Genomic DNA, 27,558 nt, shown 5'->3' with positions numbered 1-27,558 from the left:
TAAAACACATGAAATGCATCCCTCCTTCCATGTGCCCCCCTCCCCTCATTCCACAGTGCTTTCCTCTCTTCTGGCACTTCATTAAGATGATAGAAAACGAATTCATAAGTTATCAGGTAAAATAAGGAAATAAGAATCCGTTCTCGGTTGCCTGGACTGGGAAAAATAACAGTAGCGCTATGCGAGCTACAGTCAAGAGACTGACTTTGCAGGCTGTGGCAAAAGCATTGCATTCAGTATGCCAGGCTCAGGAATATTAACTTGCAGTGAGATTTCGTTTGTGTCAGTTTCCATTATAATACTCCCACGTCAGGGCTGTTATATGAATGAATTCAGATGCTGCATACGTAACCACTGGTACAGTGCCTGGCCCAGGATAGGAGTTCAGAAAGTGCTAGTCTATACCTCGGTAGCCATAACTTTCTCTCCAGTAAATCTGGGATAATTATACTTACTTTATAAAGTTGTCATGAAGTTTAAAGGTAGGACACGTGGGCCCAAACTTCTAATTCAGTTCACTTAGCAAAGTGTCTGGTACATAGCAAGTCTCCATTTCTTTTTTATTTTGGGGGAAGGAATGTCAGAATTTATATCTCCAGATAAGGTTTTCAATATTCCCGTATGATCCGAAAAGTATTGTCTGCTATATTATCTAAGATAAGCACTGTCTGTTCATGAGCACTTTATGTGGCTTAGCTCACTGAATCCTCAGAGCACTAAAACATGGGTATTATCCCTGCCTCCCATCTTTCAGATGTGAAAACTGAGACCCAGAAAAGTGAATTACTTCAATAAGTTCTTGTAGCTGCTACGTGGCAGAGATATGAGTCCACGTCTTTCTCAGCTAGAACTCATGCTCCTGCAAAATAAATGCCCTGTTCTATCCTCTAGAAGTTGCCTTGCTTAGAATGTCCTTCTTTACAGGAACTATGTTCCATGAAAATGAAGCTTTTATTTTATGGCCCTAACTCATTTCTGATCCTGATTAGTATTCATTCTATTGGACTCTAGATCCTGTCTGTTTACTTCCAAAGTCCAAAACCATCACTAATGGATTTGACTTCACAAAGGGCACTTACAAGAATAAGCTAGGTCTCTGAAGATGATTCTCAAATCTGAGATCTCATACTTTGGAATTGCTATGTGGCTTTCCCCCCACCTCCTTTTTCCTCCTCCAGGTGACTGACTAATTTAGAGATCTGAGTCCCGGAATGAAAAGAGATGTATTTTTAGTCATACTTCACATAAAAAGGGAGTTCAAAGGGAACTAACATTGGTTGATTATTCACTATGTGTCAACCACTTTATCCACATTCTCTCATTTTATTTCACCTAACAACCTGTAGTGTAGTTTTATTATTGCACTAATTTTGCATTTGAGAAGACGAGGCTGATAACCAACAGAATAGAGATTCCAGCCTTGGTCCACGTAACACAGAGCATATTCTCTTCCTACACTATTGCTCCTGTCCCATGAAGGCATTGGAAGCCTTTGATGAATGCTGTAAATTCCATCCCGTCGGGTTGGGATGTTGACTGGCACTCTCGATCAGAGCACTAACAGCTCTTCTTAGTTTCTGACGCTCAGGGAGCACCCAAACTCCCCACCCCTACTCTCCCTTCCCTGGTATGTTGTTGGCCATCTTGCACATATACCCCCTTGGTTGTTAGTTGGTAGGCCGGAGTGAAGCCTGTACTTGGAAATAGAAGTCTGCCAGTTCCCTGATGACATTGGGGGCGATAATGCCATCGCTGTCCATGAAGATAGGCCACAGCTCTTCTTATTGCGTCTTTGCAAGGAGACAGAAAGCATGCTGCAAGGACCACTGTCTTACCCCAGTCAGCAGGGCTCAGAGTAAGAAACTGCATGAGGAGTGTGAACACGCCCTGATGGGGATGATGATAACGACAAAGACAAGTGCTTTACACAAAGCCGGGCATGCGTGAGTATACATATGCGTGTGTGTGTTTCCTGGCTCTCAAACAGGATGATGTGTATTTCCGAGCAGCTCCACACAAAGAAATCCAGCGTTTTAAGTTTTGCTTACATCAGACCCTTTTTGCTTTCAGATCTCCAGGAATGGTTTTCAAGGTATTCGAGAAAATGAGAGGTGCAGATGGCCTGCACTGGGCCACGGTTTCAAATTTAAAGAGGATTATGGCCCATGAACCCCAGAAATGGTGGGTAGAGGTGTGAACCTTTGAAATTCTAATTGCAGACCAGTCTGAGGAGGTATATACTTACCGGGGCACAATATCTCATTGTTCACTATTCCTTTCCTGGCCAGAGGAGATGGGGAGGAGGAGCCGTATAACATAATCTGCAAGTAAAGCTGAGACAACTGATGGTAGCATTTTGAGCTCTCCTGTGAATTCAGTCACGAAAGAAATCCCTGGCTGTTTACCATTGCAGCTAGCTTAGCTTCTTGTAATAAACTTGATTCGTTCCATTGTCAGGCCAAGGGTATACACAGACTCAGCTCCAGCTGGGAGGGATCCCTGTGATCATTGTGGCACCCTCACCCTTTATTTTACAAGTGATGGCACTAAGGCCCAAGGTGACAGTATCAGTTATTAGGAGAGAAAGCTCAGGAATCCAGGGCTCTGGCAACTGAGGCAATTATTGACCGACTCTCGGTCTTTTAATAACAGCTCGTGTTTATCAAGCGTTTGTATACGTCACACATTTAGAATGGAAGGAGCAACCCAGCCCAGAGGAAGCGACAGGCATTAGGTCACTTGCAATACAGAGGAGAATAGAATCAATGCAAAGTCAAAGTCAAAACTGACTTCCAGCCTCAGGAAGACCTTCTTGGAGTGAATGGAAATCTTAGTGTTGGGTTTTCTACTCAACTGGTCTGTGGGGTAGCAGAGGTTTGTAAAGTTTATTTATTTATTTCGAGAGAGACAGAGACAGTGCAAGTGGGGAAGGGGCAGAGAGAGAGGGAGAGCGACAGTCCCAGGCAGGCTCCGCATTGTCAGCACAGAGCCTGACACGGGGCTCGAACTCATGAAACTGTGAGATCATGACCTGAGCCAAAACTAAGCTTCGGATGCTTAACGGATTCCCACCCAGGTGCCCTCTCATTTATTATTATTTAACAGCCTCATGGAGTAAAAATTGGTTCATCTTCATGTGAGGCAACTAAAGGCCTAGATCCCATAGCCAACAGGGTATCTCTGGAACTCAGCCTCTCTTCTCTTTCCTTTTCTGCCCAAGATGTCACCACGTCACAGAGGCCTTCTCTCATCATTCCTTATACCCTGGTGCCTCCATCACTTTATTTTATGTGCACTCCACTCCTATCACATATTTGTTGGTTGTCTGTTTGCCTACCAGAAGGTAAGCTCATGAGAGCAGGGACACTGTCATTACGGAATCTCCAGGACATGTAGTAGGCCATTAGTAACTATTTGTTGACAGTGGGGTGATGCCCTGGCATATGACACTAGGCTACTTCTCTGTGCCAGGACCAATGCTAGATAAGGTATCTGCCTTGGGCACGCCATTGTAGTTGTGGGTAAGGACCAGGGACTACTTAACCATACAAGATGGCAGAAACCCAATCTTAGGGGAGGCCACAGGGCCAACCTTCCGCCCTAAGGGGGCGCATTTGGAGATGACTTTCTAAGGCTGCTCCTGTTGAGTCCAATTACAGGAACCGATCCGTGGGAAGCTTCCCAAGGGCCTGGCTTTCTTCTTTTTTTTTAAACCAATTTTATCCGCAATCAGTGGTGAGAAATTAAATGGATTCTTTGGCCTAAGTAGATTGAGCTAGTTAAAATAGCCATCTGCCGGGACCAGGGAATGAGCAATCTGTTGGTGCTTTCTCCGCTGAAATTTGGCATCTGCTGAGCGTTGTACGCCATTTGCACCTCCGGAAATGCCTTTTGCACTCCTGACCCTCATGTGTCCTGCGGGTTAAAAAAAAAAAAAATTATAGTGCAAATGGAAGATGAGAAAATTGTACAAAAGCAAAAATCCTTTCATTTGTCTTAGCATTTTAGCAACCCAAGCAAACCGCACAGAACTCGCCTTCCAACGGCGGGGAGCACCCTGCACGGAGACCTTGGGCGGGAGCCCAGCGAGAGCGCGGTTGCAAGCCGGGGCGCCGGGCGGCTCCTCGCTTCGGGCCCCGGGGCCGACCCTGCGCCCGCACCCTTTTCGCTCGGCCTGCGGCCCTCGCAGCAGGGGGCGGCTCTCGCGGCCTCGCTTCCTGCACCCACTCGGGACTAAAAAAGAACGCGCGCAACTTTTTTTGGTCCCTCTTCTCGCAGAACGCTGGCGTGACGAGCTTGCTGAAGTAACCGCTCCGGGGGCGGCGCCGGGAAGCTGGCTTCCGGGGCCCCGCAAGCCCCACGGCCCCCCACCCTGGCGCCCGCATCGGAACGCGGCCCGGGAGGCGGCGCGCCGGCGGGGGCGGGGACGGAGGCGGAGACGGCGCGCGGGTGGAGGCGGGGCGCGGGCGGCCGGGGGCGGGGCGGGGGGGCGGTGGCGCGTGCGCAGAGCACTTCCTTGTTTGTCCCCGTGACTGTAGCGGGAGCGCCGCCTGCCCGCCGCCAGCCCGCCCGCCCGCCCGCGGGAGTGTGCGCTCAGTCAGTCGGTGTCCTCGCCGCCGCCTGTCAGAGCGTCTCAGGAGGCAGCGCCGGCCGGCCCGAGCCCCCTCGTAGCGCCGCGCCCCCTCCCCCGCCGCCGGCATGAGCACAGGGAGGCGGGTCCCAGAGAGCCCTCAGCCTCGCGCGCGGCTCGGAGTTTGAAGGGCCCCGCGCCGAGCGCCGCCGCCGCCCGCTCCGCCCGCTCTTTCTCCCGCCGCCGCCGGGCACGGGAGCCGCGCCAGGCCGGGCGCCGGGTGGCGGGCTGCGCGGGGCGTTCATGAGCCGCCGGGCGGCCCGCGGCCCCGGGAGCCTGCGCCGTGACTCACTCCCCGCCCCCGCTTGTGTCTCGCCCCCCCGGCAGGATGCCGGACCAGATCTCCGTCTCCGAGTTCATCGCCGAGACCACCGAGGACTACAACTCGCCCACCACGTCCAGCTTCACCACGCGGCTGCACAACTGCAGGAACACCGTCACGCTGCTGGAGGAGGTAGGTCGAGGCCGGCGCGCCCCACCGGGGACCCCGGCCCGCCGGCCGGGAAGCCTCGCTGGCCCCGCTCGCAGTCGGATCGGTTTGATTTCTGAGCAGGGAGGAAGGGGATGTTGGGGGCCGGGGCAGCCGCCACACCCCCTCCGGACCCCCCCACCCCCACTCCAGGTGAAGAGGAGAGTTAAAGATGTGCAGCCCCCTGCCCCATTTTTCGGGGTGCCCACCCCTCGGGGCTGAAGATGGGAGGGGGCTGGAGGTGGGAAGAGGACTGAGCGAGCTCCTGACACCTCTAGAAAAAAGAAGAGGGAAGTCCTCTCCCTGTCTTGGATCCTTCATGGGTGCCATACAGTCTGCTAGGCGCTTTCCGCATCCTTCTGACCCTGTCGTAACCCGCGAAGTGGGTGGTGTCAGGCAAGAGGGCAGAGGGAGGCCAAGCAACGTGGCCAAGGTCACCAGCAAGGGACTGGGAGATGGTCAGTGGATGCCCCTGTCCAGGGCACGGCTCAGCCAGGCAGGCTTAGCTGCACAGGCAAGGGCCGGTGGAAAAACCCCAAAGGAATGAGGGGAAACTCAGGCTGAGATTGCCTCCACCCCAGGATTCCAACCCATTCAATCTCCTAAACCCTGGGTGGAAAGAGGGATCTGTGCAGACAGGTCCCCACCGGGCTCCCTTCACCCGAGGGTTTGGTTTTGCCAAGGCTGCTGCGCCAGCAGGACTTGCCCGCAGGGCACTCATAAGCTGCGAAGGGAGACCTGAGGCTGCCGGGAAGAGCTGACCAGAACGGGAGAAAGGGGGGCCCCGAGACTGCAGAAGAACAGCTCAGCTTATCTAGACCCTCCAGGGAGGCATTGTGGGTGTCCTGGGCAGGGCCAAGGACAGAGCCATTTCCCTTAAAATTGAAGTGAATGAGTGATAGGGCACAGTGGGTAGGTAGGGAGGAACCCGCAAGCCCAAGAGCCGCAGAAGCCTCTGAACCTCAATAAAAATAGGACATTTGTCCTGGAACTCTGCACCATCTGCAAGTGCCATAAAGCACCACTCCCCTCCAACCAGCCAAGCCTATTTCAACAGGAAAAGACAGCATTGGGGGAACCTAGGAAGGCAGATCGTTTTCCTGGGGTGGATTATCTTGTGGTTGGTTTATTTGAGGTTTGGGGAACTCTCTGATATAAGCTTACCACAGCCAGCCCTTCTGTCATATTTAGAAGCTTGGGCTAATGTGGGCAAACTGCCCTTGTACAGGCTTTGCTACTTTGAAAAGGTTTGCTACTTTGAAAAGGCCAGGTTAAGTTCAGAACTGGCGCTCTGAAGCACAAGGTCCTAAATTTTAGAAGGAAAGAGATTTCTCTCCGTGCTGGGTCCTCTCGTGCCTGCCTGGTGCAGTGAGTTAGTCTGAACGTTTGATGCCAGTCAAGGATGCTTCTAGAGTTCTCTGTGAAGTGAATGTTGGGTCATTGAACTGAATTTCGAAATTTATTGGGAGAAATAATACCACCTACCTAAGTTTGTTTGAAAGCTAGACAGAGGTAAATGGATTTTACTTTTTTTTTTTTTTTTGGCTTTGTGACTTGTCAGCAGTCTGTTGCACTAGCCTGACGTTTAGTGTCTGGGAATAAATGGAGTTGCAGGGCATTCGACCCCATGATGGGTCTGTCCTTCATTTAATTGTGATAAATTGGAACATGCTGATACAGGGGCATTTTGCATCCTTTATGCCTTCTGAAGGATGGGACATCGATCAGACTGAGTGGTTATTTTCCTTCTAGATAAATTTTTCAGTGTCTTCTAATAGAGCAGTGGGTTATTTTAAGTTTCCATTTCTGCACATTCAGATAGCGTTACTGTATTCTGTTTGTGTGGGGTGTGATAAGGGAAGTAGTTGACAATGTTGCAGCAATAGGAGAGGATAGGGTTAATGTGAATTATATGCAGCTGCTCTTGATGTTAGTGTGAGGTAAGGTAACTATGTTTAAAAGTGAATACAACAAACACTTTTTTTTTTTTTTTTTAACGAATACTGTTCTGCAAGGTCAGGTAGAAAAATAGATCTAATCATAATACAAATGCGGTCACCATGCATTTCATAAGGAATCCGAATCAGGCTAGAAGTTCAAAAGTGTCATGTGAGAGTACGCTGGTAATACCCACGTTCTCCAAAATATGACAGTAAATGTTTCAGTCAGAATGCCACAATCGTTTCATAATTCTTTTGCCGAACTTCACTATGGTGCCGGTCAGGAAGTCATTGCCCCCATCTGCGTCTTTTAACTCTTGAATCACATGTCATGAAGTGGGACTCGTGAGGAACTGCCGTTTGCATAAATGTGAAATATACCTGGTGTTAGTTTCTTACTGATAAGCAGCACAGTTGAATTTTTATTTTTTCCCCTAAGTTTGCATATCAGGAAGGGGCACATTATTGCAAATGTCTTTAAAGGATCAGAATTCAGTTCTTAAAAAATATGGGGCATAAGGCTATTACTCTGAAAATGTAAGAGAAAGTTTTGGGGCAAACCACAAAATCTTGTTGACGTATGCTTCAAAGTGAGATAGTTGGAAACTTTAAGAGTGCTGTTTGTGTTCCTTTGTGGTTATTCTTAGGAATAGGACTTTTGGGTACTTTTTTGGTGATGTGGAAACTTAGGAATAGAATTCATTTGGGCAGTTTGGAATTCTTTTTTAAAAATGTCGTTCTAGTTCTTAAATGCCTTCCTGTTTATTTACAATTTTTTTTTTTTTTTTTTTGCTCTTTAGGTTTTATCAACCTACAGAAGTCTCAACTAAAAAACTATAGCTCCCTAAGCTTGGAACCCTAAATTAACCCACATTCCCCCTTTTGGTATGTCCTGTTGGCAAAGCCTGTGCTGGGCTTTACAGATATTGGTGCTTTTATTTAAATCTCTCTGTGATGAGCCCTCTAGGAAATGGGTCAGAAATGCGTAGTGAAGAGAGGCGAAGAGTTTGCTCCCTCACCTTTGGGGGGCAAAGGGTCCCACTTGACCGTGGGAGTTAACGGAACACAATGCGTGTCTGCCTTTGGGAGGCAGGCATGGATTAGCTGCCCGGGTTTCATCCTGATGTCTTGAGTGTTTTCCAGGCAAAAAGACAGTGTTTTGCTTATTCAGCAGAGCACAGTGACGTGTGCCATTTTACTCGTGACCATTTGGAAATTATGAGTAAATTACTAGGAGAAGACAGTTTTGCTGAGAAAGGAAGGGAAGCCGGCATTCCAGGACCACTGTGGGGGGAGACAGTAAGAGACGCTCTCCATTTAAAGGCTTAGACTGGTCAATACTTAGTGCTTGGTGAAAGGGAGATTCGACATGATAAATGAAGGTCCTCTTGGTTATTTAATATTGGGGCAGCACTTTATCTTTTGTGATGATGGAGGGGACATGTTCTGCCCTTTTATTGAACTTTTGAGCCTCATTTGAGTTTTATGGAAGAGGGACACTTGTGTCCCATTTTACAGAGAAGAAAATTAAGGCCTAGAGAGATGAAGTGATTTGTCCCCAAGGTCAAATGGCTAGTAAGTAAATAGAGTTAGGAAATCCTTAAACAATTATGACATAAGATAGATGTTCTAAATATCTGCAAAGATATAGTTCATTGGCTTTGTAGAGAATGTACGAGGCTTCACTTTCATTGTACCTTCTGATTTTGATCTTCTGAAACTGAGGTGCCTAAGTTCCTAAGTGGCTTAGTTTTTTTTCCTGTTCACATTCCATGGAGTTCTTAATAGTAATACTTAAATACATTACTTTTTTTTTTTTTTTCCCCTGTGCTTTTAGAGACTTGGGTATGGTTTTTCAGATTCAGATGTGGTAACTTATTTGGGCGTAGTCTGGGAACAGCATTCACTCAAAGCATTTCTGGGGAGCACAAATCATTTTGCTCAGTCTAGCTGAGATATTGGAGTTGTCTGGATTGTGTTATGGAGAAACTAATGGTCTTTGAGAAAGAGGTAAATAAGGTTGTCATTCTTAATCGAGTAGGAGGGGGCAGTTCACGGGTGGGGGAAATGATATAGGATGTTCACCCCAGCAATGCAAGCTGAATCACTCAAAGTACCATCCATTCAGTACACAGGTTGTCCGGTGCCCAGCAGTGTGTTAGGCCCTAGGGATACTAAGGTGATCATCCCTGCCCTCATGAAGTGCATAGTCTAAAAGTTTTCTTATGGGGCCTGACAAATGTGGGTCTTGCACTAGAAGTTAGCTTGTTTTAACACACGAGATGTGTTTAGTTCTTTCTGAAGCCACAGAAATGTTTGAAGAAATGAGTGAAGGTGTGGAACGTAGATCCATTATCCAAGCTTCTTCCATAGTGACTATAGTTACCAGTTATTAGCGTTCCTACTATGTGGGAACCCCATGCATACTATTACTTAATGCTTACATGTGCCCTGCTGTTATCATTGACCCCATCTTCCAACAGTGACTCTTTTGCCCAAGGGCACACACACAGTAAGTAGTGGATTTGGGCACAAATCCTGCTTCTGTAGCACCCCCTCGCGTGCTAGTCAGATGTCATCTGTGTGTGTTTCTTTGCTCTCCAGGAAACTTTTGGTTTTTTATCCATGTTCATTTGGGCATCATCTACTTTGTGGATGACGAGAGGTCATTAGTCTTTGATAAATGCTTTTAGGTCCTCCAGTGTTATCCGTGGGGTCTCACACATAGGGCCTCTGTGGCCAGGCCTTGAAGTCTGACCTTATTCATCAGCTCCAAGTGCTAGAATGAAGTTGCTTTACTTCTCGTAAATTTTGAAAGCCGATAAACTTAGCATCAAGTGTTAGTTTATACAGCAGCTGCTAAAGTTGGTTGTGGTCTTTTTTTTTTTTTTTTAATGTTTATTTATTTTTGAGACAGAGACAGAGCATGAGCAGGGGAGGAGCAGAGAGAGAGGGAGACACAGAATCTGAGGCAGGCTCCAGGCTCTGAGCTGTCAGCACAGAGCCCGATGCGGGGCTTGAACTCATAAGCTGTGAGATCATGACCTGAGCCGAAGTTGGACGCTTAACCAACTGAGCCACCCAGGTGTCCAAGTTGGTTGTGGTCTTTTTTTTATTTTTATTTTTATTTTTTTCAACTTTTATTTATTTTTGGGACAGAGAGAGACAGAGCATGAATGGGGGAGGGGCAGAGAGAGAGGGAGACACAGAATCGGAAACAGGCTCCAGGCTCTGAGCCATCAGCCCAGAGCCTGACGCGGGGCTCGAACTCACGGACCGCGAGATTGTGACCTGGCTGAAGTCGGACGCTTAACCGACTGCGCCACCCAGGCGCCCCGGTTGTGGTCTTAAAGAAAGGTAAATCTCAGGCAGAGTTTAGATAAAATCAGGGTTGGTCCTGTGCATTGATTGAGGTTAAAAAAAATATATATATGTGTATGTATATAATATATATTTGTATGATTTATATAAATATTATACATACATATATAATATGTATAATACATATATTGTATGCTTTTTTTTTCTTTCTGATCTCTTGAGGATAAAACCACAAAAACTGAGTTAATCTTCTCTTGATGTTGCCATCTTACACAAAATTCCGGGCTCGGTGGTCCAGCCTTCTGATCCTGTTCAGGGGTACTGAGGGTGAGTTTTCTTTGGACATAAGCAGCAAAGGTCAGTGAGCAAGGAATACATTTATTTTCTTGCAGAAGCCAAGAGAGCCCAAAACTTGCTTTATGTACCAGAACTCGTGCTTTTTCTAAAATAAGGCTCAAACTGTTAGCCACGTGTTCCAAACTAATGCTGTTTGCCTTTCATGTACATCTTTAGAGTTTAAACACATTTTCCATGTGTACGGTCTACTAAAACCCCTTTGTGGTAGCATCCTTATCATTCTTTTACATGTGAGTAAAGTAAGGCTCAGTGAGGTAAGTTACCTGACCAAAGTGACACTTGTAGCAGTTGATAGACTTGGGCTCCGAATGCAGGATCACTGCCTTTGTTTCTTCTGTACTTCACTGTCTTTTGTGCCTCTTGTTTGATGGTTGGTTTGTTTTGTTTTTTGTCTTTCAGAGCCCATAAAAAAGACATCTACCGATTTTTATTCCCACTTGATAGCTAGTGCCAGAGATCAAGGGTTTGGGGTAGAGAAGAAAAAAGGGAAAGACCGTTCCTTTTCTCTGTTCTTCAAAGATCTCTTGTTGGATCTCTCTGGAAATCTCTGCCATTTGTAGGTAGAGATGGGGCTACCCGTAGCACCCCCCTGACTCAGCAGAAGTGGAAAGGACCCGGAGGCTTCCAGCTCCCCCTGGAATACTTGGTCTGGATCTGTTGACCACTTTGTCTTTGCCTGCAAGCAGCCCAGAGCTCCGGCCAAAGACCCGCTGCCCTTGGTTGGGGTTGCTGTAGGAGTCTGGCCGCCTGCCTCTGGCTTCTTGGTCATCCGTAGCCCTGCCTGTTTGCTGGGTGCTGCGAAACACTAGACATCAGAGCGTCATGGAGCTTGGAGCAAGTCCAGTCTGGGACTTCCCAGCCTAGGACCCTGATCTCTGAGGGGCCCAGGAAAGTGGTGATGGGAAGTCTAATAATCACTTGGCAGTTTTTCAGAAAAATTAATAGATGCCTTAATAACGTGGTTCAGCCTACCTCTTGTGCCAACTGTCTTTTTTTTTTTTTTTAATTTTTCCATCTTAACCACTTTTTTTAAGTTCATTTATTTAGATGGGGGAGGGAGGGTCAGAGAGAGGGAGACAGAGAATCCCAAGCAGGCTCTGTGTTGTCAGTGCTGAGCTTGACACGGGTCTCAAACCCACAGACTCTAAGATCATGACCTGAGCGGAAATCAAGAGTCAGATCTTCAAATGACTAAGCCACCTGGGCGCCCCAACTATCTTTGATTTGGGCTGAAATATATCAGTTCAGTGGTGTGGTACTGATTATCTTCTGCTGACCAGTGCTTGGATTGCTTGTTAGAGATTCCTAATATTGCGAAGCAAAATATGATCTCATTTCTGTGATTGGTTTGCTAGAAGAACCTTCGAGTTTTGTAACCCCATTGGAGAAAGCTCGCGAGGGATGAGGACCCACTTAGGCCTAGTTTAGTCCCGCTGTGGAGACTGAAGCCTAAAATGGGAAGAAATTGAGCAGAGATTTGAATTCAGATCTCCCACCTTCCAGCCCGGGCCCTTTGCAGTGTGCTTTCCAAAAGGGCTGTGGAAGCTGTTTGTGCATGGTGGTGGCTGTGTCTCTAGACCTTGCTTCCAGGTCAGAGGAGTGGAGAGTAAACCTGAATTTAGAAACCTGGTCTTGCTAGCCAGTCTGCTGGTGTAAATTTTGGTCTCACAAGATACACTGTAAGGCTACAGCACCCCTCCCTGATGCTGGGTTAAGCAACTTTCATCAGAAGCTTTTTGGTCCTGGATGTTCCAGCATTATCCAGACTTTTGTCTTTATGTCTGTGAGTCAGGGGAGCCGCCAGAGAGGTGGTTTCCATTTATGTAACCTAGTCATTTGGTGACTAGAGCCAGACCTTGGCCTTAGCCATTCCCACATGAGTAAGTGATGCAGTGGAGACCACTTTGCGTCTGAGCCTCCGTTTCCTCATTTGATGAATAAATGGCGTTGTTTTGAGTGTTCAAGGACAAGTCACTCCTTATGTGACTGCATTACTGGTAATATATGGCCTGATGGATGTCAGGGTCTGACCATTTAGTCAGTCTTTTGTAGGGCAGGGAGGAAGGAGGTGAGAGGCATATCTTGCTAGGGAGGTGGGCAGAGTTCTCTCCACTCTGCACCAGTGGCATCCCTTGGGTTCCCTTACCTGGGTTCCTTGCAGCCCTGTTCTCTTATAGTCCGTGTCCAGCAGGCTCCTGAACCTTACGGTGTCTTAGTTTCCTCCTGGGGAACAGTACCTACCTCTCAGTGAGTCTGTGTATGTAAAGTGCTCAGAACAGGGCCTGCCATGATAGGTGCTCTAGAAATAATTGTTCTTACTGTCCTCCTGCTGTTGCTGGTTATTATTGTTGGATTAGACCCTTGAATGTGTACCTGAGAGGACAAGATGTGGTCGACCAATTTCAGGAGGGTGGGCGAAGAGGTCAGACGGCAGGGCCAGCCGTGTGCCTTCCGGGACCTGGGTGGTGGAAGTGTAGATGAGGCCAGAAGGAGGACTGGGGCAGCACCAGCACTGTGACTGTTGGGGATCATGGTCAAAGCCAGTTTGACCTGAAACAGACTGACAGCTCAGTTTTCCTCTGTCCTCTGCTCTTGGTGGTGCTTGTCTGAAGGGAACCACTGACCAGTGCTGCCTTCTCTGACCCAGGCCCACCCCGTGGGCTCTGCTGGTGCAGGCACCCCATCTGTGCTCCCTTTGTCACTGCTGGTTCTATCCCCCCCCCCCACACACACACACACCGTGTCCCTCCATTGGTGCACCTAAGCGATGACCGTGCTGCCCCCTTTGATTTGGGCTGGGACTCTGGGGTAATGAGCCACTTTCTCTGTTATACAGTAAAGCAAGTATTTGATTTTGGTCATTTGTGGGGAGGTGCTGGGGGAAGCATTTATGCCTTGGCCCTGGTGGCAGCTCTGTTGTGTGCTTTACTGATTACAGCCCGAAGCACGGAGACCACAAGGAATTCTATTTTGGTTTGGAGGCAGGCGCCTTAAAGGGAAAAGGACTTAGCCTCAAATTTACATTTCTGTGTGTCTCATAACTTCTTTTCAGTGTCAGTAAAATGAGTTTTAATTATTTGTGGGGCAGGGGTTTGGTCAGTCCTGGGCACTTGACCCCACTTGGTCTTCATGGAATCTGAGAGTTCCAGTAGGCTCTTCCAGCTCAGAGCACATTCTGAGCAATGCTGTGTCGTGATGCTGTTTGTGGTCACTTACGTAAGAACTGAATTTTAATGCTGGGGCTATGGTGTAATTTTCCCCAGAGAACTGGAATATATGTCCCCTTGATAAGAGCGCCCAATGTAGCCACCCAGAAACTGGAAAAACAAAACCAGAACCTCATGCACCAGCAAGGTGAAGCCCAAAAGACGATTGCATTTTGTACCAACTAGTAAAGAAAGCAGAGGTGGCTAAGTCAAGCTAGATCGTCCCTTTCGCTGCCACATGTGCTCTGGGTGGGTAAGAGTATAAGCTCTTCCAAGCCCTTTTATTATTAATACAACCTGGATACCTTGTGTTTCCATAGCATTGTGCTCAGGGGCGAGGGCAAGGATGGCCGTGTCCCCAGTGCCCAGCATAGCACCTGACCTGATGACTGTATTATGAAATCAACTTGACAGAGTTGGAAAAGGGCTTTAGAGACCATCTGGTTCAATTCCTCTTTTCTGTGGATGATGAAGATAGGCTCTTTTGTTGTAAGTGACAGATTCCACCTCCCCCCAACAAAACAAAATACGGCTAGTTCAAGCAAAATGAGGATTTGCTTTAGGGCTGTTTCCTGGACATGAGGGGCAAGAATGGTAGGCAGTGTGGATATTTTCTTCGGGACAAATGGCAGAGGACAGCAGCCCTGACCCTACCTGCTCCCTCCCTCTAGTGCCTCCCACCCCCATGTCAGCTGAGTCATCGTGCCTGATTCACGTGTCTGCGAGGAAGGATTGGATTGGCCCAGCTTGGGTCAGGACGCCAACACTAGTCCAGTCGGCTTTGGCTAGGTTGCTGGGGTTACCTGATGGGTGGGCCTGAGCCCTGGCCTTCCTCAAGGACCCGGTGTGATGCTGATCCTCAGAGAAGGGAAGAGGGTCTGTATACCCAGACCACACATCAAAGTCTGGACTAGGGTCCGGATCTTTTAGCCCCACGTCTTCGTCCTTTATTGGCGTGAGAGCAAAATGGGGACCACGGTACCTCACAGGGTTATGGAGAGAACCAGTGGGGAAGGTAAGGCAGCTACATGCCTGGCACCCAGTGGCACTTGGAAGATGTTTACTTCTCTGCCCTTCCCTCTGCAAGTCTCACCTCCCCTTGACCCTTCTGCAGTGTATTCATTCGGGACATTTTGAAGGGCTGTGGTTAGAGTACTGTGCTGCCTAGTTGTAGCTTTCCTGATGTGGTCAAGAAAGACCAACATTCCACCCAGGGTGTGGGCAGAGAAGAAACACCCCATTGCTGGTTAAATCCACAGTGATGACATGGGTGCTCAAAAAATAATCCTTCATAGATACCCAGGATGGATGTAAGACCGCAGGGCGGCTAGGTTCTGTTGGGGAGACTTTCTGGTTTGATTGGCCTGCTCCTGGCGTTAAGTAACAGAATTGCATAAAGGTCTGATGCGGCTGACAGCTTTCCTTCCATTAAGTGGCTTCTTCACTGACCAGTTACACACAAGATAAAATTTGAGCATCTGCATTGTTTTGAAATGTGGGGAGTCTTCCTTTAAGTTTCATTAATCTTTTTTTTTTATGAAGCCCGTTTCCTTTTCTTTGTAATGTTTATTCACATTAATAGCACTTACATAAAATTAGATACTCCTTATTTCCACAAAGTGCAAATCAAAATAAGCGTTCACTGCTGGCCCGGCAGCTGCTGTTGCTTTAATAATGGTAATATTTTTCATAGCAGAGCAAGCGAACGCACTGCCTCCCAGTAAATAAAATGGTGCCAAGTCAGATAACGCCGGTACCCTCCCAAGGTGTCTGCATTTTGTGTTTAAGAGTTTGAACAAATTCAGAATCTGCGAACACTACATTTGAAGCAGCTTCTCAGTGCTCAGTGCTGTGCTGGACACCATACACGCATCACCTTGCTCCGTTTCATCCTTCCACTAACTCTGCGGGCGTGGGTGCTGTTGCCCCATTTTACAGTTGATGAGCTGAGCTTAGAAAGGAGTCAGCCCAATCCAGGCTCTTTCTGCCTCCAACGCATCCTTAAGAAAAATGCTTTCTGTTGTGAATGGAATGCTAATGAGCTAGAACCGTCAGGAAATAGGTGTCAGCTGAAGCAGGAAATATTTAGGTTAGAGTTGAGTAAGAACTTCCTGACATGGTAAATACCAACTGGATGGCCACGGAAATAGAATTTTTTCCCGGAAACTGATTTTAGGACAATCTCGTCGTTGATTGGCTAATGAACTGAATTTTGTACTTCGGTTCATACATGTTTTTACTTTTAGTACATTGTAAGTACCTTGGGGCCAGGGATCCCCTCCCCCCCCCTTTTTTAACTTAGTTGGCACTCAGAAATTTGACTAAAGTAAGATTATATTAAAACCATTCAATTTATAATAGTTGAGGGCATATCTGGTGAAGATTTTCCAAATACTGCTGCCTACCTCTGTACTTTAGTTGTATGCCTGCTGATTGCATAGAGCAATTGGAAAAACCCTCCATTACCAGATTTCCTGAAGGTTGTGCCACGTATTTATGGCACATCTGGATGCTGAGCCGAATTCGTGGTCTGTCATTTTGGTGTCTGCAACCTTCAGTCTTTCACTGGGTTAGTGATTTCAGTAAGAGATTGCTCTCACTTTCCGAGTCTCAGCTCTATACTGGGTACCTTACGTGCCTTCTTTTTAACCTTCATGTTGTCCAACTAGTGCATGATGGAGCAAGGAGACAAACCTAAGTCTGTAGGTCTCTATAGCTCTCACCTTCTCTTTGCCAGCCAACCTCACTTTGTTGTGATTCAGCTGCGAAGTGCGAGGGAATGGCATTGGGTCAGGTTGGCATTTACTTTCTTCGTGGAAACAAACACACACAAACAAGACCCGCTTCTGCTAGTGGAAAAGGAAAGCATTTTCCACTCCGTATTTGTTTCCTTTGAGTGGGAGGTGTTTAAATTTAGGTAATTTATATCCCTCCTAGGGGGCAGCCAATTCATGATGTGGTATCAGAGGGATTAATGAGAGAATTGGTATTTTCAAAAAGAGTTGACCTCTCTGATTTTTCTTTATGAGTGGCAAGTAGTGAATCATGATTTAATGAGCAATTGTGCTTTGGGTTTACTCTCCAGTATTTTTGTACTCTTAACGATTTTCCAAATGCTTTCTTATGTATTGTCTCATTTCATCTACGCAACACTTTGTTAGGCAACAAAACCCCCTTTCCCTCATTTGTGACAGGTGAAAACTAAGGCTCAAAAAGTTAAAATGATTTGTCAGTGGTCACAAGACTGAAAGCATCCTGAGGCTGAGGTCAGTTACCAGCCTCATGTTTCTGAAGGAGACAGACTTACATTGTAAGAGATGTTTTGTTAAGTAATTTTTAACTTAATACCTTTTGAGTAAAAACCATATATTTTATTATTTGCATTGTTGGATTATTAGATCCCCCCTGAGTGCACACACACACGTCTTTTGTAGTTCTTTTTTTTTTTCCCTTTAGTAGCTCAGTCCTTCAAGTAGATTTTTACTTTGTTTCTGTTTTAGTTTGTTTGTTTTTTACTTTTACACCTGTACAGAAGTAGGGAGGCTGGTGGGAACCTCCACATAACTGTCTTCGTAGCTGTTATCTGTTTCACCATGATCTGCTCTTGGTCAGTGTTTTCATCTCTACCCCCACCCCCGAATTGTTAAATTAGTCCTAGATACGTTTTATTTGTAAGTATCCTAAAAGATAAGGGGTAGGAGGCTGAGGGGGAGAACCACATTACCATTATCACATCTGCAAAAAAGATAATTTTCTCAAGATCTTTAAATATTCAGTATTCAGAGTGACTCCCCCCCCCCCCCCCGCTTTTAAATAGTTTGGTCAAATCAAGATCCAAATGAAATGTATACGTTGAAATTGGTGTATATTTAAAATTTCTTTTAATCTGTGAGTAACCCCTCTTTTTTTCCCTTGCAATGTTTTGTTACAGAAATGAGTTGTTTGTCCTGTAGAGCTTCCTGTAGTCTGCATAATGTTGATTGTATCTCTGTCGTGTCATCTAACATGTGCTACAATCTATTGTTGACATACTTCTGTTGCTAATAGTTTTATCATAGTGAAGAATAAAAGGAATGCATTCCCTTTGTAGAAAACTAGGGAAAGCATACAAGTTTATTTATTTATTTATTTATTAAAGTTTAAAAGTCACCTGTAACCTCATCACCTAGATTTGGCCGCTGCTATCATTTCAGCTATATCCAGCTAATTTTCACTGAACACGTCGTGAGCATTTTCCTGTATCATTGAAAAGTCTTCAGTAACACTTGCTAAGGCATGTCATTGTATTAATGCTGTTTCCCTCCTTCCCTTAAGTTGCCCCAAATGAGGAGTTTGTGTGTTTTAAACAGTTGGCTCAGCAGTTGCCTCAAAGAGGACCCGCTGTTGAAAAGAAAGCAGTGAATATTTGTATGTGTCTGTCGTTATCTGCACGGGTGTTGACAGAGTCCTAGAAGTACAACTGCTGGGTCAAAGCCAGGTCTGTTCGTGAGTTTTTGAAGCAGTCGTCGTGCTGCCACGTTCCCCACGGAAGGTGGTCTGTGTCACGTCACACCCTTAGGCCTGGGCAGAGTCTGTAAAAGAGCTTTTCCCCACACAGGGACAGCTTTGAGTGAGGCCTTGACCTAAGCGTTTCTCCGAAGGAGACAGTCGGGCTTGGGGTGTGCTCTTGCCCTCATCTGTGTGTTGGTGTGCTAGAAGTTACCGTGAGCAGTGGAGAGAAATAGCCCGTGTGGGTGTTCGCAGGCTGCTGCTTAGAGGAGCGGCCGACTGAGAGCCACTGCCATCTCAGTGTCATGGGGAAGGGGCAGCTCTGCCCTTGCCAGCCCGCCAGCCCCTTCGTGGCGGCTTCTCTGCCCTGTCCAGCCTCTCTGCCGAAATTCTCTCTTACCCGGAAATGAGTTCATGGGTTCGGGAATAGAGAGCTAGCATTCACCGTGGAAAGAGGGGCACGGGTGGAAGAGCGGACTGCTCCTGACCAGGCTGCCGCCCAGCCACAGGTCTCCTGTCTCCTTTGCCACGTCCACAGTTTGACTTCCCTTTACTAACCCCAGGGAACTTTGCTCCAGCTGAAAAACTTTTTTGGACTGGTAAGTATCTTTTGCAGACCTGCTATTGCCACATCATTCACCCATGGTTGTGAGCTAATTGGGTTGTTTTCTGCATAACACTTGGCTGGGAAGTGGCGGGGGGGGGGGGGGGGGGGGAAGGGGCTCTTCTAGAAGTGAGGTGAACCTGCTGGGGCTCTGGGGTTAGGGCTTTGAGAGCAGCCTGAGGGAAGGAGACTCAAGAGGAGGAGAAGGTGCCAAAAGCCACGTTAACTCATCTTTTCTGAGAGCTGGCACGTGGTTTTTCCAAAGGCAGGTTGTATTTCAAGTGTCGTTGAGACGGCCCTTGGCAAGGGAGCCACATCACTTTGTCATGTGCATTTGGTACCTTACGGGTTCCTAAGGCAGTTTTCCTGGGCTAACCTGGGAATGTTTTCCTGGGGTGGTGTTTTCTCAGTTCCAAAGGTTTCAGAGAGTCCCGGTCCTAAGTCTGAGGTTGCCTCTGAACGTGTGGGGCCTCTCCCTCCCTGGGGCTTGAGAGAAGTGGCTTTCAGGGGCATTTTTCTCAGCGAGATTTCAGCATAGAGTGGACTTCCTCAAGTCCAGGTCTACTCTGGTAGAATTTGCTGGGTTCCCTGCCGAGTAATTTACACGTGGTATCTTATAGAAGCTTCAGAGCATCAGGAAAGTAAACAGTGTTAACTTCATCTTTTCAGTTGAGAACATTGAGCCTAGAGAGATACAGTGACTTGACCCGGGTGTGTGGTCAGTGGGGAAGCTGGAATTTGTGAAGCCCAGGGTGTTTCCACGATTGGTGTCATTGTCTCTGTCCTCTTGATACCTTTCTTCATCCTCCTGCCCGTTTGAGGCTTCTGGCTTCCTCTTAGGTCCCAGGATTCCCCCCGCCCCGTGATCACTCTGGCCGAGGACCTGCATCTTCTTTACCAAAGTCTGCTTTTAGGTAACTCCCCTGGATGAAAACGTCAGGGCTGATTCACCTAAAGGCATTGATGTGATAAGGCGCCATAGCAGCTCCACCCTCCCAGAGCTGTTTGTACTTCTAACAGTGCGGGATGCCCTGACCCGTCAGGAGGGGGGCTTTCAGTCGCTGTTGGGAGGTAGTTTTAGGTGGTGAGCAGGGGATCCTCTCATACCCAGCAGTGTAGCTGGCTCTCTCTCCCCACATCTGAGTCTAGTGAACTGTTAGAAACAGCGCCAAGTTAAAGACTCTGCATTATTTAATCTTTGCATCAGCCTCCGGAGGTGGATTCTCAGGTCCCCGTTCTACAGATGGTAGAAACAGAGACTCGGAGAGTTGCCAGGTTCTCCACTGCTCTGCTTGCATTTCTTACCCAGGACCTCACACTGCTGCTTGGTCAAGTCTGCTTGCGGTGCCAGACGCTGTGGGCGCCTCACCCGGGCTTGCTCTTGCAAGTGTGAGTAATGGACAGGAGCCTGCCATGGTGACACTTTCATTATCTGTCTGTTCTGGGGAGCAGGGTGGCCTTCCTGGTGCCTCGTGCCTACTCAGGCGTGCTGTGGGTGGTGGGCAGGCTTTTACTCTGGAACTGTCAGTTGAGAGCTTAGTGTCGATTTCACTTCCTGCCATAACGCATCATGTCACTTGACATGGTGACTTAGCTTGATCTGTTAGCAACCCCCCCCCCACAACCATGTGACATTACTAAAGCAAATTTGGTTTTAAAAGAACCCTATTCTGAAACAGCGCCCTTCCCTGTCCCTCCCCCGCCTCCCAAAAAAAAAAAAAAAAACCCCAAAACTAGTATTTTACCTAAAGCCTTCTGGAAGTGTTTCAGCATCCATTCAGGTCACTGAGCTGTCCTAAGCATTCAGGAGCCATTATAATATTATAGTAGCCACAGTTTATTAAGCTGCTCTTTGGAGGCCAGTACTGTGCTAAGTTCCATAGGTAAATCTTTCTAATTCTTAAAGCAGCTTTGCATGAGTGTCTGCATTTTATAGGGAGGAATTAGGTGCGACCCATGACTGCCCTGATGGCACAGGTAGTCTGTGGTAGAGTTCATGTTCAGACCAGGCCTGTTGGGCCCTTACTGTCACACTACTGCCTGAGGCATTATAGCCCGCTCAAAGAAATTGAGCCTGGAATGAAAAATTCGAAATTCGTTGTTTAAAAATACGTATATGTTTTATGGGTTGAATATAAGAGTACGAATACCAAAAATATCATTTATCAGATATCTAATTTCTGCTCGTGCCCTTTCTCCCAGAAACACCATAGTATGAAGGGAGAGAGAGAGATTTGCTCCATACCCAGCATAAATTGTTACCCAGGGTGAGTTAATTTGCATTGATTTCTGAAGCAGTAGTGGTTTCTTCCTGAGGGTCTGATGTCCTTTGACTCCCTTGTAGGATAAGTTGCTGTGTTGTTCTGTCTTCTGCCTCTGAGGGAAGACGGGGTAGCTTTTCATTTCCTGGGAAGTTCCCCCTTTGCCTCGCAGCCACTCATTTTTTCCTCAGGACTGTATGATGCTTGGAAAACAGCCCATTGTTTGGGGGTCACTCCCTTCTCCAACCATTCTGCTCAGCCTTTTCTTCATGTAGGACCCTCCGTGTTGAGATGCTGGTTCCAAAGCTGTTGTGTTACTGTTGAGGACAGGACTTTCTTTTATCTGTTTGTCAGATTCCACAGCCTGGGAGCCCATAGAATGAGCCCTATTTGAATGAATGCACACCCACACACACATACTGGAGGGACCATGAAGATTTTAGGCCAAGGTGACCCTGCGGAAGAATTGAGGATAAGGAGAGTCTGGGAGAAGTATTGTCTGTAGGACTGATCGGGAGGGGAGCTGGGAGGAATTTCAGGACTTGTTGAGTTTACGGGAAATCATGTAACCTAGGCACTTTAGAGCCAAAAGTAGACTTAGAGATCATGGAGGTCAACCACCTCATTTTCCAGATCATTGAGATTTCTCGTCAGCCTGGAGTTTGTAGCCGTTGCCTCCTTCAGGGCACAGAACCATACAGATCTCTTTAAGTTAGTGCTTTTATTGATTTAAACACTTACTGATCATCTTGTTGCATTTTAAGTCATTGATTTTGTTTTGTGTTTGAACCCAGAGATGGTTTTGTCAGGAAGGAAGAACAATTTTAAAAATTCTAGGAATTAATGAAATAGAACAGTTTATACCAGTGGGAGAGAATTGCCCAGTGCTGAGCCTTGTGATGATGGCCCCGCCTCCCACCTCGGCTCCTCCCTTCTCCCACTTCCCGGTCTTGGTTGTTAGGTTCCCTGTGGCCCCCTCGCTCTACTCAAGATCTCTTGTAAATTTGCCGGCTCTTAGAACTTGTTCTCTGCCAAGACCTAAATTATCTGTCCACGTCTTTTCCACAGCACAATCCTCTAACAGCTGAACGGGTTCCCAGCGTCTAACGTTTGTGCAGCACCTTACGGTTTACAAAGAATTTCTGGGTATGTTCTTTTACTTTATGAGGTAGCAATGAAGAAACAGTGGCTCAGAGAAGTTAACTTGCTTAAAAGCTCACAGAGGGGTGAGTGCTGGTTAAATAATGATTCCTGGTGAGGTGACTCTAGTGCTTCTGGCTTTTTCCTTGACAAAGACCTTATTTTTCTTTAAAAGCCTCCCTGATGAAGGGTTACTCTGTATTTGTTAAGCTTACCTAGAATTCCTTGAACTTCAGGATTCATTTCCCACACTCTCCTCTGGGGGGAGAATCCATGCTCCTTAAGTTCTTGGGTGTTGTGTCCCCTGCCCCCCTCACCGTGAGTTTGATTGTCAGGCCAGCAGCCCCAGTTCTGGACCCGGCACCCAGCAGTGACAGCCCCAAGCAAGCAGTAGGAGCCCTAGCGGGGGGGGAGGTTGTCAAACAGGTCCGTGATCTGTTGGAGCTGCAGACTGGCCCGAGCAGCAGAAATGAAAGAAATTCCACACAGGTGTGTGCAGGACCAGCCAGAGTCACCGAGGGTGTTGCAGACTGTTTGCTGGGGTGGCTGTGGGCACCAAAGCTATTTGGGAGTTGATGGGGTAACGGTCTTGGAGGACGGTCCCCCTCTTTATCTGCTGCACACACATCTTCTGTTGCAGCTGCTGGCTACTCTTTGTGGACCTTTCCTGTATGCAGAGTACTTTAACTGAGCAGCTCATTTCTAATCAAATGCTTGCTGTTAATCACATGCCATTCTAACTTAACTGCATCCATTTGTTTCAACCTCACCCCCACCATATGAGGTCGGTACTGTTCAATGTCTGCCACTTACTGACTGTGCTGTTTTGGGCAAGATGCTTGATGTCTCTGTGCCTGAGCCACCTGCTGCCAACATCACCTGTGAATATGTGCTTTCTTCCCAACTGTAGTATGTGTTCTGTCCTGTTGCTTGGTGTTCTATTGCGTGGGGCTGTTGTGAGGGGAAGTGAGCCGATGCAAGTGAAAGATCAGGAGCTCCTTGATAGCCTGCGCCCCCCCCCTCCCCCCCGTCCCCCAGTGCCTCAGTGTGTGACCCCAGGGCAAGCCACTGCACCGCTCTGAGCCTAGCTCTTTATCTGTCAAATGGGTATAAGAGACATTGAAAGGATGGTTGAGGCTGAAAGGAAATAATGGCTATTGGGCGTCTTATGTGCTGCATTGGCACACGGTAAATGCTCAGTATAAGTGGTAGCTGTAAACCCTAGGGCCATCCCCATGGGGAAGCCGTCCTCACCCTTTTATGTGTAGATTAGATAATAGGCTCAAGGGGTCCTGTTAGCAAGGCTGGCCAGTGTCCTAACAGAGGACAGAATGTTTTGGTGAAAGGGAAAGTTTTCAGGTTGGGAGTAGAGGAAAGGTAAAAGGTTAATTCAAGAAAAAAAGGTGTTACAAAAGCTCTTTGCAAAGCTGTGGGTAAGATTCTGCTAGCCTTTAGTACTTAAATTTTCATGGGGTGGAAGGAGACTACCTACCTACTACCTCTGTGCAACCCAGCTTTTATTTCCTTTTTTTTTTTTTTTTTTTTAAAGACTCTGCACCCAGCATGGGCCTCAAACTCACGATCCTGAGATCAGGAGTCACATGCTCTACTGACTGAGCCAGGGAGGTGCCCCCAGCTTTTATTTCCTGATAGGAATATAGTTCTGTCTTAGTTCAAACTTCTAAAAATACCATAGACTGGGTGGCTTATAAACAAGAGAAATTTGTTTCTTGTCGTTCTGGAAGCTTGAAGCTGAAGGTCAGTGTGCCAGTATGGTCAGTCTCTTGTGAGGCCCTCACACAGTGGAAGGGACAAAGAATTTCTATGAGATCCCTTTTATATGACACTAATCCCGTTCATGAGGGTTCCATCCTCGTGACATAATTATGTCCCAAAGGCCTCACCTAACACCACCACTCTGGGAGATTAGGGTTTCAGCATACGAATTCGGGCCGGGGGGTGGGATGCAAATACTCAGTCCATTGCAATAACATTTTTGTTTTTTGGTTTTATTAATTATTGTGGATATGTTAGGATTTGATTATTTGAGGAGGACTAGCAGGCGTAATTAGCATTCAGAATTTATAATGGCGTTTCTCTTTGAAGTATATTCATTTTTGATACACTGTGGAGACATTTCTGAAAAAGTGGTATGTTGCATTATTACCTAGGAATCGGGCCAAGTGGTTGATAGAGGAAATGAACCCAAATGTCAGTTAATATAGGCGTTGCACTAATTGGTATTTTTTTTAAGAAGATTTTTAAAAGTTTATTTATTTAGAGAGAGAGTGAATACACGAGCAGGGAGAGGTGGGGAGGGAGGCGGAGAGAGTCCCAAGCAGCTCCACGCTGTCAGCACAGAGCGTGACGTGGGGCTCAAATTTATGAACCATGAGATCATGACCTGAGCCTCATTCAAGAGTCGGATGCTTAACTGGCTGAGCCACCCAGGTGCCCTTGCCAGTTGATATTTCTAGACTCTTTGCAGCATGTACCATTCATTTGGAGTTAATATGATCATTGTTGTAAGTAGGTGCTCAAACTTTATAAAATGTAATTTAGCTTGGAAAACACATGAACATCTTGTGAAATATTTTGGAATCCATTTCATCCTTTTACCAGCCTGTGTTTTTATTTTCTGTCAATTGGCCAGGCCTTTCCTTATTTGCTAATACAAGTTCTGGCGTGAGTTTGTCTGACTGCTCAGCGTTTGTCATTGCCCCTGTTACAAAGGTTCTCCAAGGATGGTCTGGGGTCTGTGGTGGTCTCAAGACCTCTCAGGGACTCTATGGGGTCAAAACTATTTTCATAACAATACTAGGGCATTATTTATTTGCGTTTTTCATTTTATTCTGTCAGAAATGTATAGTAGAATTTTCTAGAGGCTGTGTGATGTGTGGCAGTGTCATCCTGCAACAGCGAGTTAAATGTGTTTTGAGTTTGGAAAGTATCCTGTTTTAATTTCTGTTACAGCCAATATCAATAGACACAACCTACTTTAAAAGAGTGCCAAACCTCTTTGGGATCTTTTAATTTTTTAAGGATGTAAAGGGGGCTGAGACCCAAAAGTTTGAGAACCATCACCTATTGAGCAGGCCATCTCGTGGTTCACTGGCCAGCCAGTGGAGGAGCCTTGCAGGTGTCTGCCCTGGTCTGAGATGCCCACCCTGGGCATAGAGCATCAGGGCTGTTTTCTCCCAGCAGGGAGAACACTGGACATGGCAGTCACCTTGACTTACGTGTCTTGTCTAGACACGTGTAAAGGAAAGAAAACCCAGAGGGCCTTTTATTTCTGTAAATGCAGTGGTTTCCACTTGTCTTCCTTGAGGCATGGTGTCTTTTTTGTGATAGGTGTAATTTCAGTTAGCACATAAAGAACTTGAAAACAAAGGACTAGGGTGTAGTGGAGTTGGATCCCTTCTAGCAGCTGTTTTGCAAAGGTTGTTTCCAGAATGAAAATAAATTAGCAATTGTGGAGTTAGCAATTTTCTTTGGAAACTTAGCGATACATCCATGAGATGAAATGTTGGCCGTTGCAGTTTTCTGGTGGTTTTGTTAGAGAACTTCAGAATTCCTGTATTGTGTGACTCTGTCATGGTCTGCAGGATAGAATTTCAGTAGCACCAACTGCTCTTCCAGACCTCTTCTCTTTTTTCCTCCTTCCCCTCAGTGGTTTCATCCCTTCCCCCCTTTTTTTTCTGGTGTGAAATTCTTCCTTCTTTTGACACATTAGAGGTGTAGACCACAGAGCAGTGTTAAGTATCAGCCTCCATCTGATAAGAAAAAAGAAGGGTTCCGGATCTCTACCTTGCCTTTCTGTCTCAGACAGCTTGCGATCCTTCTTGGTGAAGCCTTGGATATGCAGCCCTGTGCCCTAGGCAACCATCAAGGTACCCAGCACCCTCCATTTTTGCTGCTCATTTACAGGCCTGTCTTTGTCTAGACAAAAACTAGACTAAAATGTACAGGATAAACATGTCTTGCTGGGTTTTTATTTATACTGGTTACTCAGTGCCTATTTAAAGAGCATGTGTAGCTCATTGAATATTTGTTGAATGAATATATATAAGTCATTCAATGGCCTCTTTCTCCAGGTGGTGTCAGCCTGAGACCAGGGATCCCCCTTAGAGTGATACATTTCTTCAGCAGCTGGAACCTCAGACAAAGAGACTACTGGTACAGGACTCCACCTCTCTGCTCTTGTTCCAAGCAATTTTGCTCTGGCCCCAGACTTGCATGCTTCACTCAGCCAGATAAGGTCCCTGCAGGTGTTGAGCTCATCCTTCTTGGTGAAGGCAGTGTAGTGATGTGTGTTGTTAATGTGATGTGCCCCATGGAGCTTTGACCATTTTACCCTGAGAAACTATCACTATATTCCTCCCAGCTACATTCAGAACTCCTCTCAAGGAGGATACTAGGATATATTCTTCTCCATCTAGTTACTGTGCACAAGTACATATTAGTGCTCTATTTACATGACTGGTCTGGTTGGCATACCCTTGTTTTGGGTTATTTCCAAGCAGTTTGAGCAGGGTGCCCATAGCAACGTGTATTTTTGTTTCTGTTTACCTGAGTTCCTTTTTACAAGTTCTCCCAGCCCATCACGGGTCATACAGACAAATGGACCATGACACATCCAGAATGAATGGATGTGCATGTATGATACCTAAGAGCATTGGCCTACATCCAGCATTCACCTTTTTCTTATTAGCACATTAATGCTAGGACATTGACCTGATTTGGCACCTTGGGGAGACCTTGACCCTGAAGACAAGAGCTAGGACATAAGGAGAAGTCTGTAGTGGCTCTTGTTTCTGGATGATTCAAGTAGGAAGGAGACATGAGGATATTTTTGCATTAATGTAGTTCTTTCCTACTTATGGGGACCAGCTGCAGGGAGTCCCTATCCCTGTGTTCTTCCTTTTATTACTCTTTTCTGTCTCATCCTGGCTGTACTGTGTGTAATTGTCTTCATTGTTAACTGATGAGTAAATTCTAGGACCTGTGCAGACTCATAGCTTTACTGTAAGTATTAGAGCTGGACCTTAAACTCTTCTTCTTTGACCTCCAAGCTTTGTTCTCTTTCCATTGCCCAGGACTGAAAGTCAGGAGGGAGAGCAGACCACCGTGATGCCCTCCACC

At 46.7% G+C, this 27,558-nt stretch overlaps 1 protein-coding gene across 1 annotated transcript in view; it reads left to right on the top strand.

Annotated features, from left to right (window-relative positions):
* ASAP1 (ArfGAP with SH3 domain, ankyrin repeat and PH domain 1) overlaps window positions 1–27,558 on the top strand; it is a 313,489-nt gene that overhangs the window by 34,454 nt on the left and 251,477 nt on the right. The window contains exon 2 of the mRNA XM_047074194.1: window positions 4,958–5,084. Coding sequence (XP_046930150.1) covers window positions 4,958–5,084 — 127 coding nt within the window. The remainder of the gene's footprint in view (window positions 1–4,957; window positions 5,085–27,558) is intronic.

Source organism: Lynx rufus, unplaced genomic scaffold (assembly GCF_022079265.1).
Source record: "Lynx rufus isolate CCGP_SWC_20201006 ecotype Redwood Valley unplaced genomic scaffold, mLynRuf1.p SCAF_12, whole genome shotgun sequence".
Classification (NCBI taxonomy): domain Eukaryota; kingdom Metazoa; phylum Chordata; class Mammalia; order Carnivora; family Felidae; genus Lynx; species Lynx rufus.
This window is presented reverse-complemented; position numbering and strand designations above follow the sequence as displayed.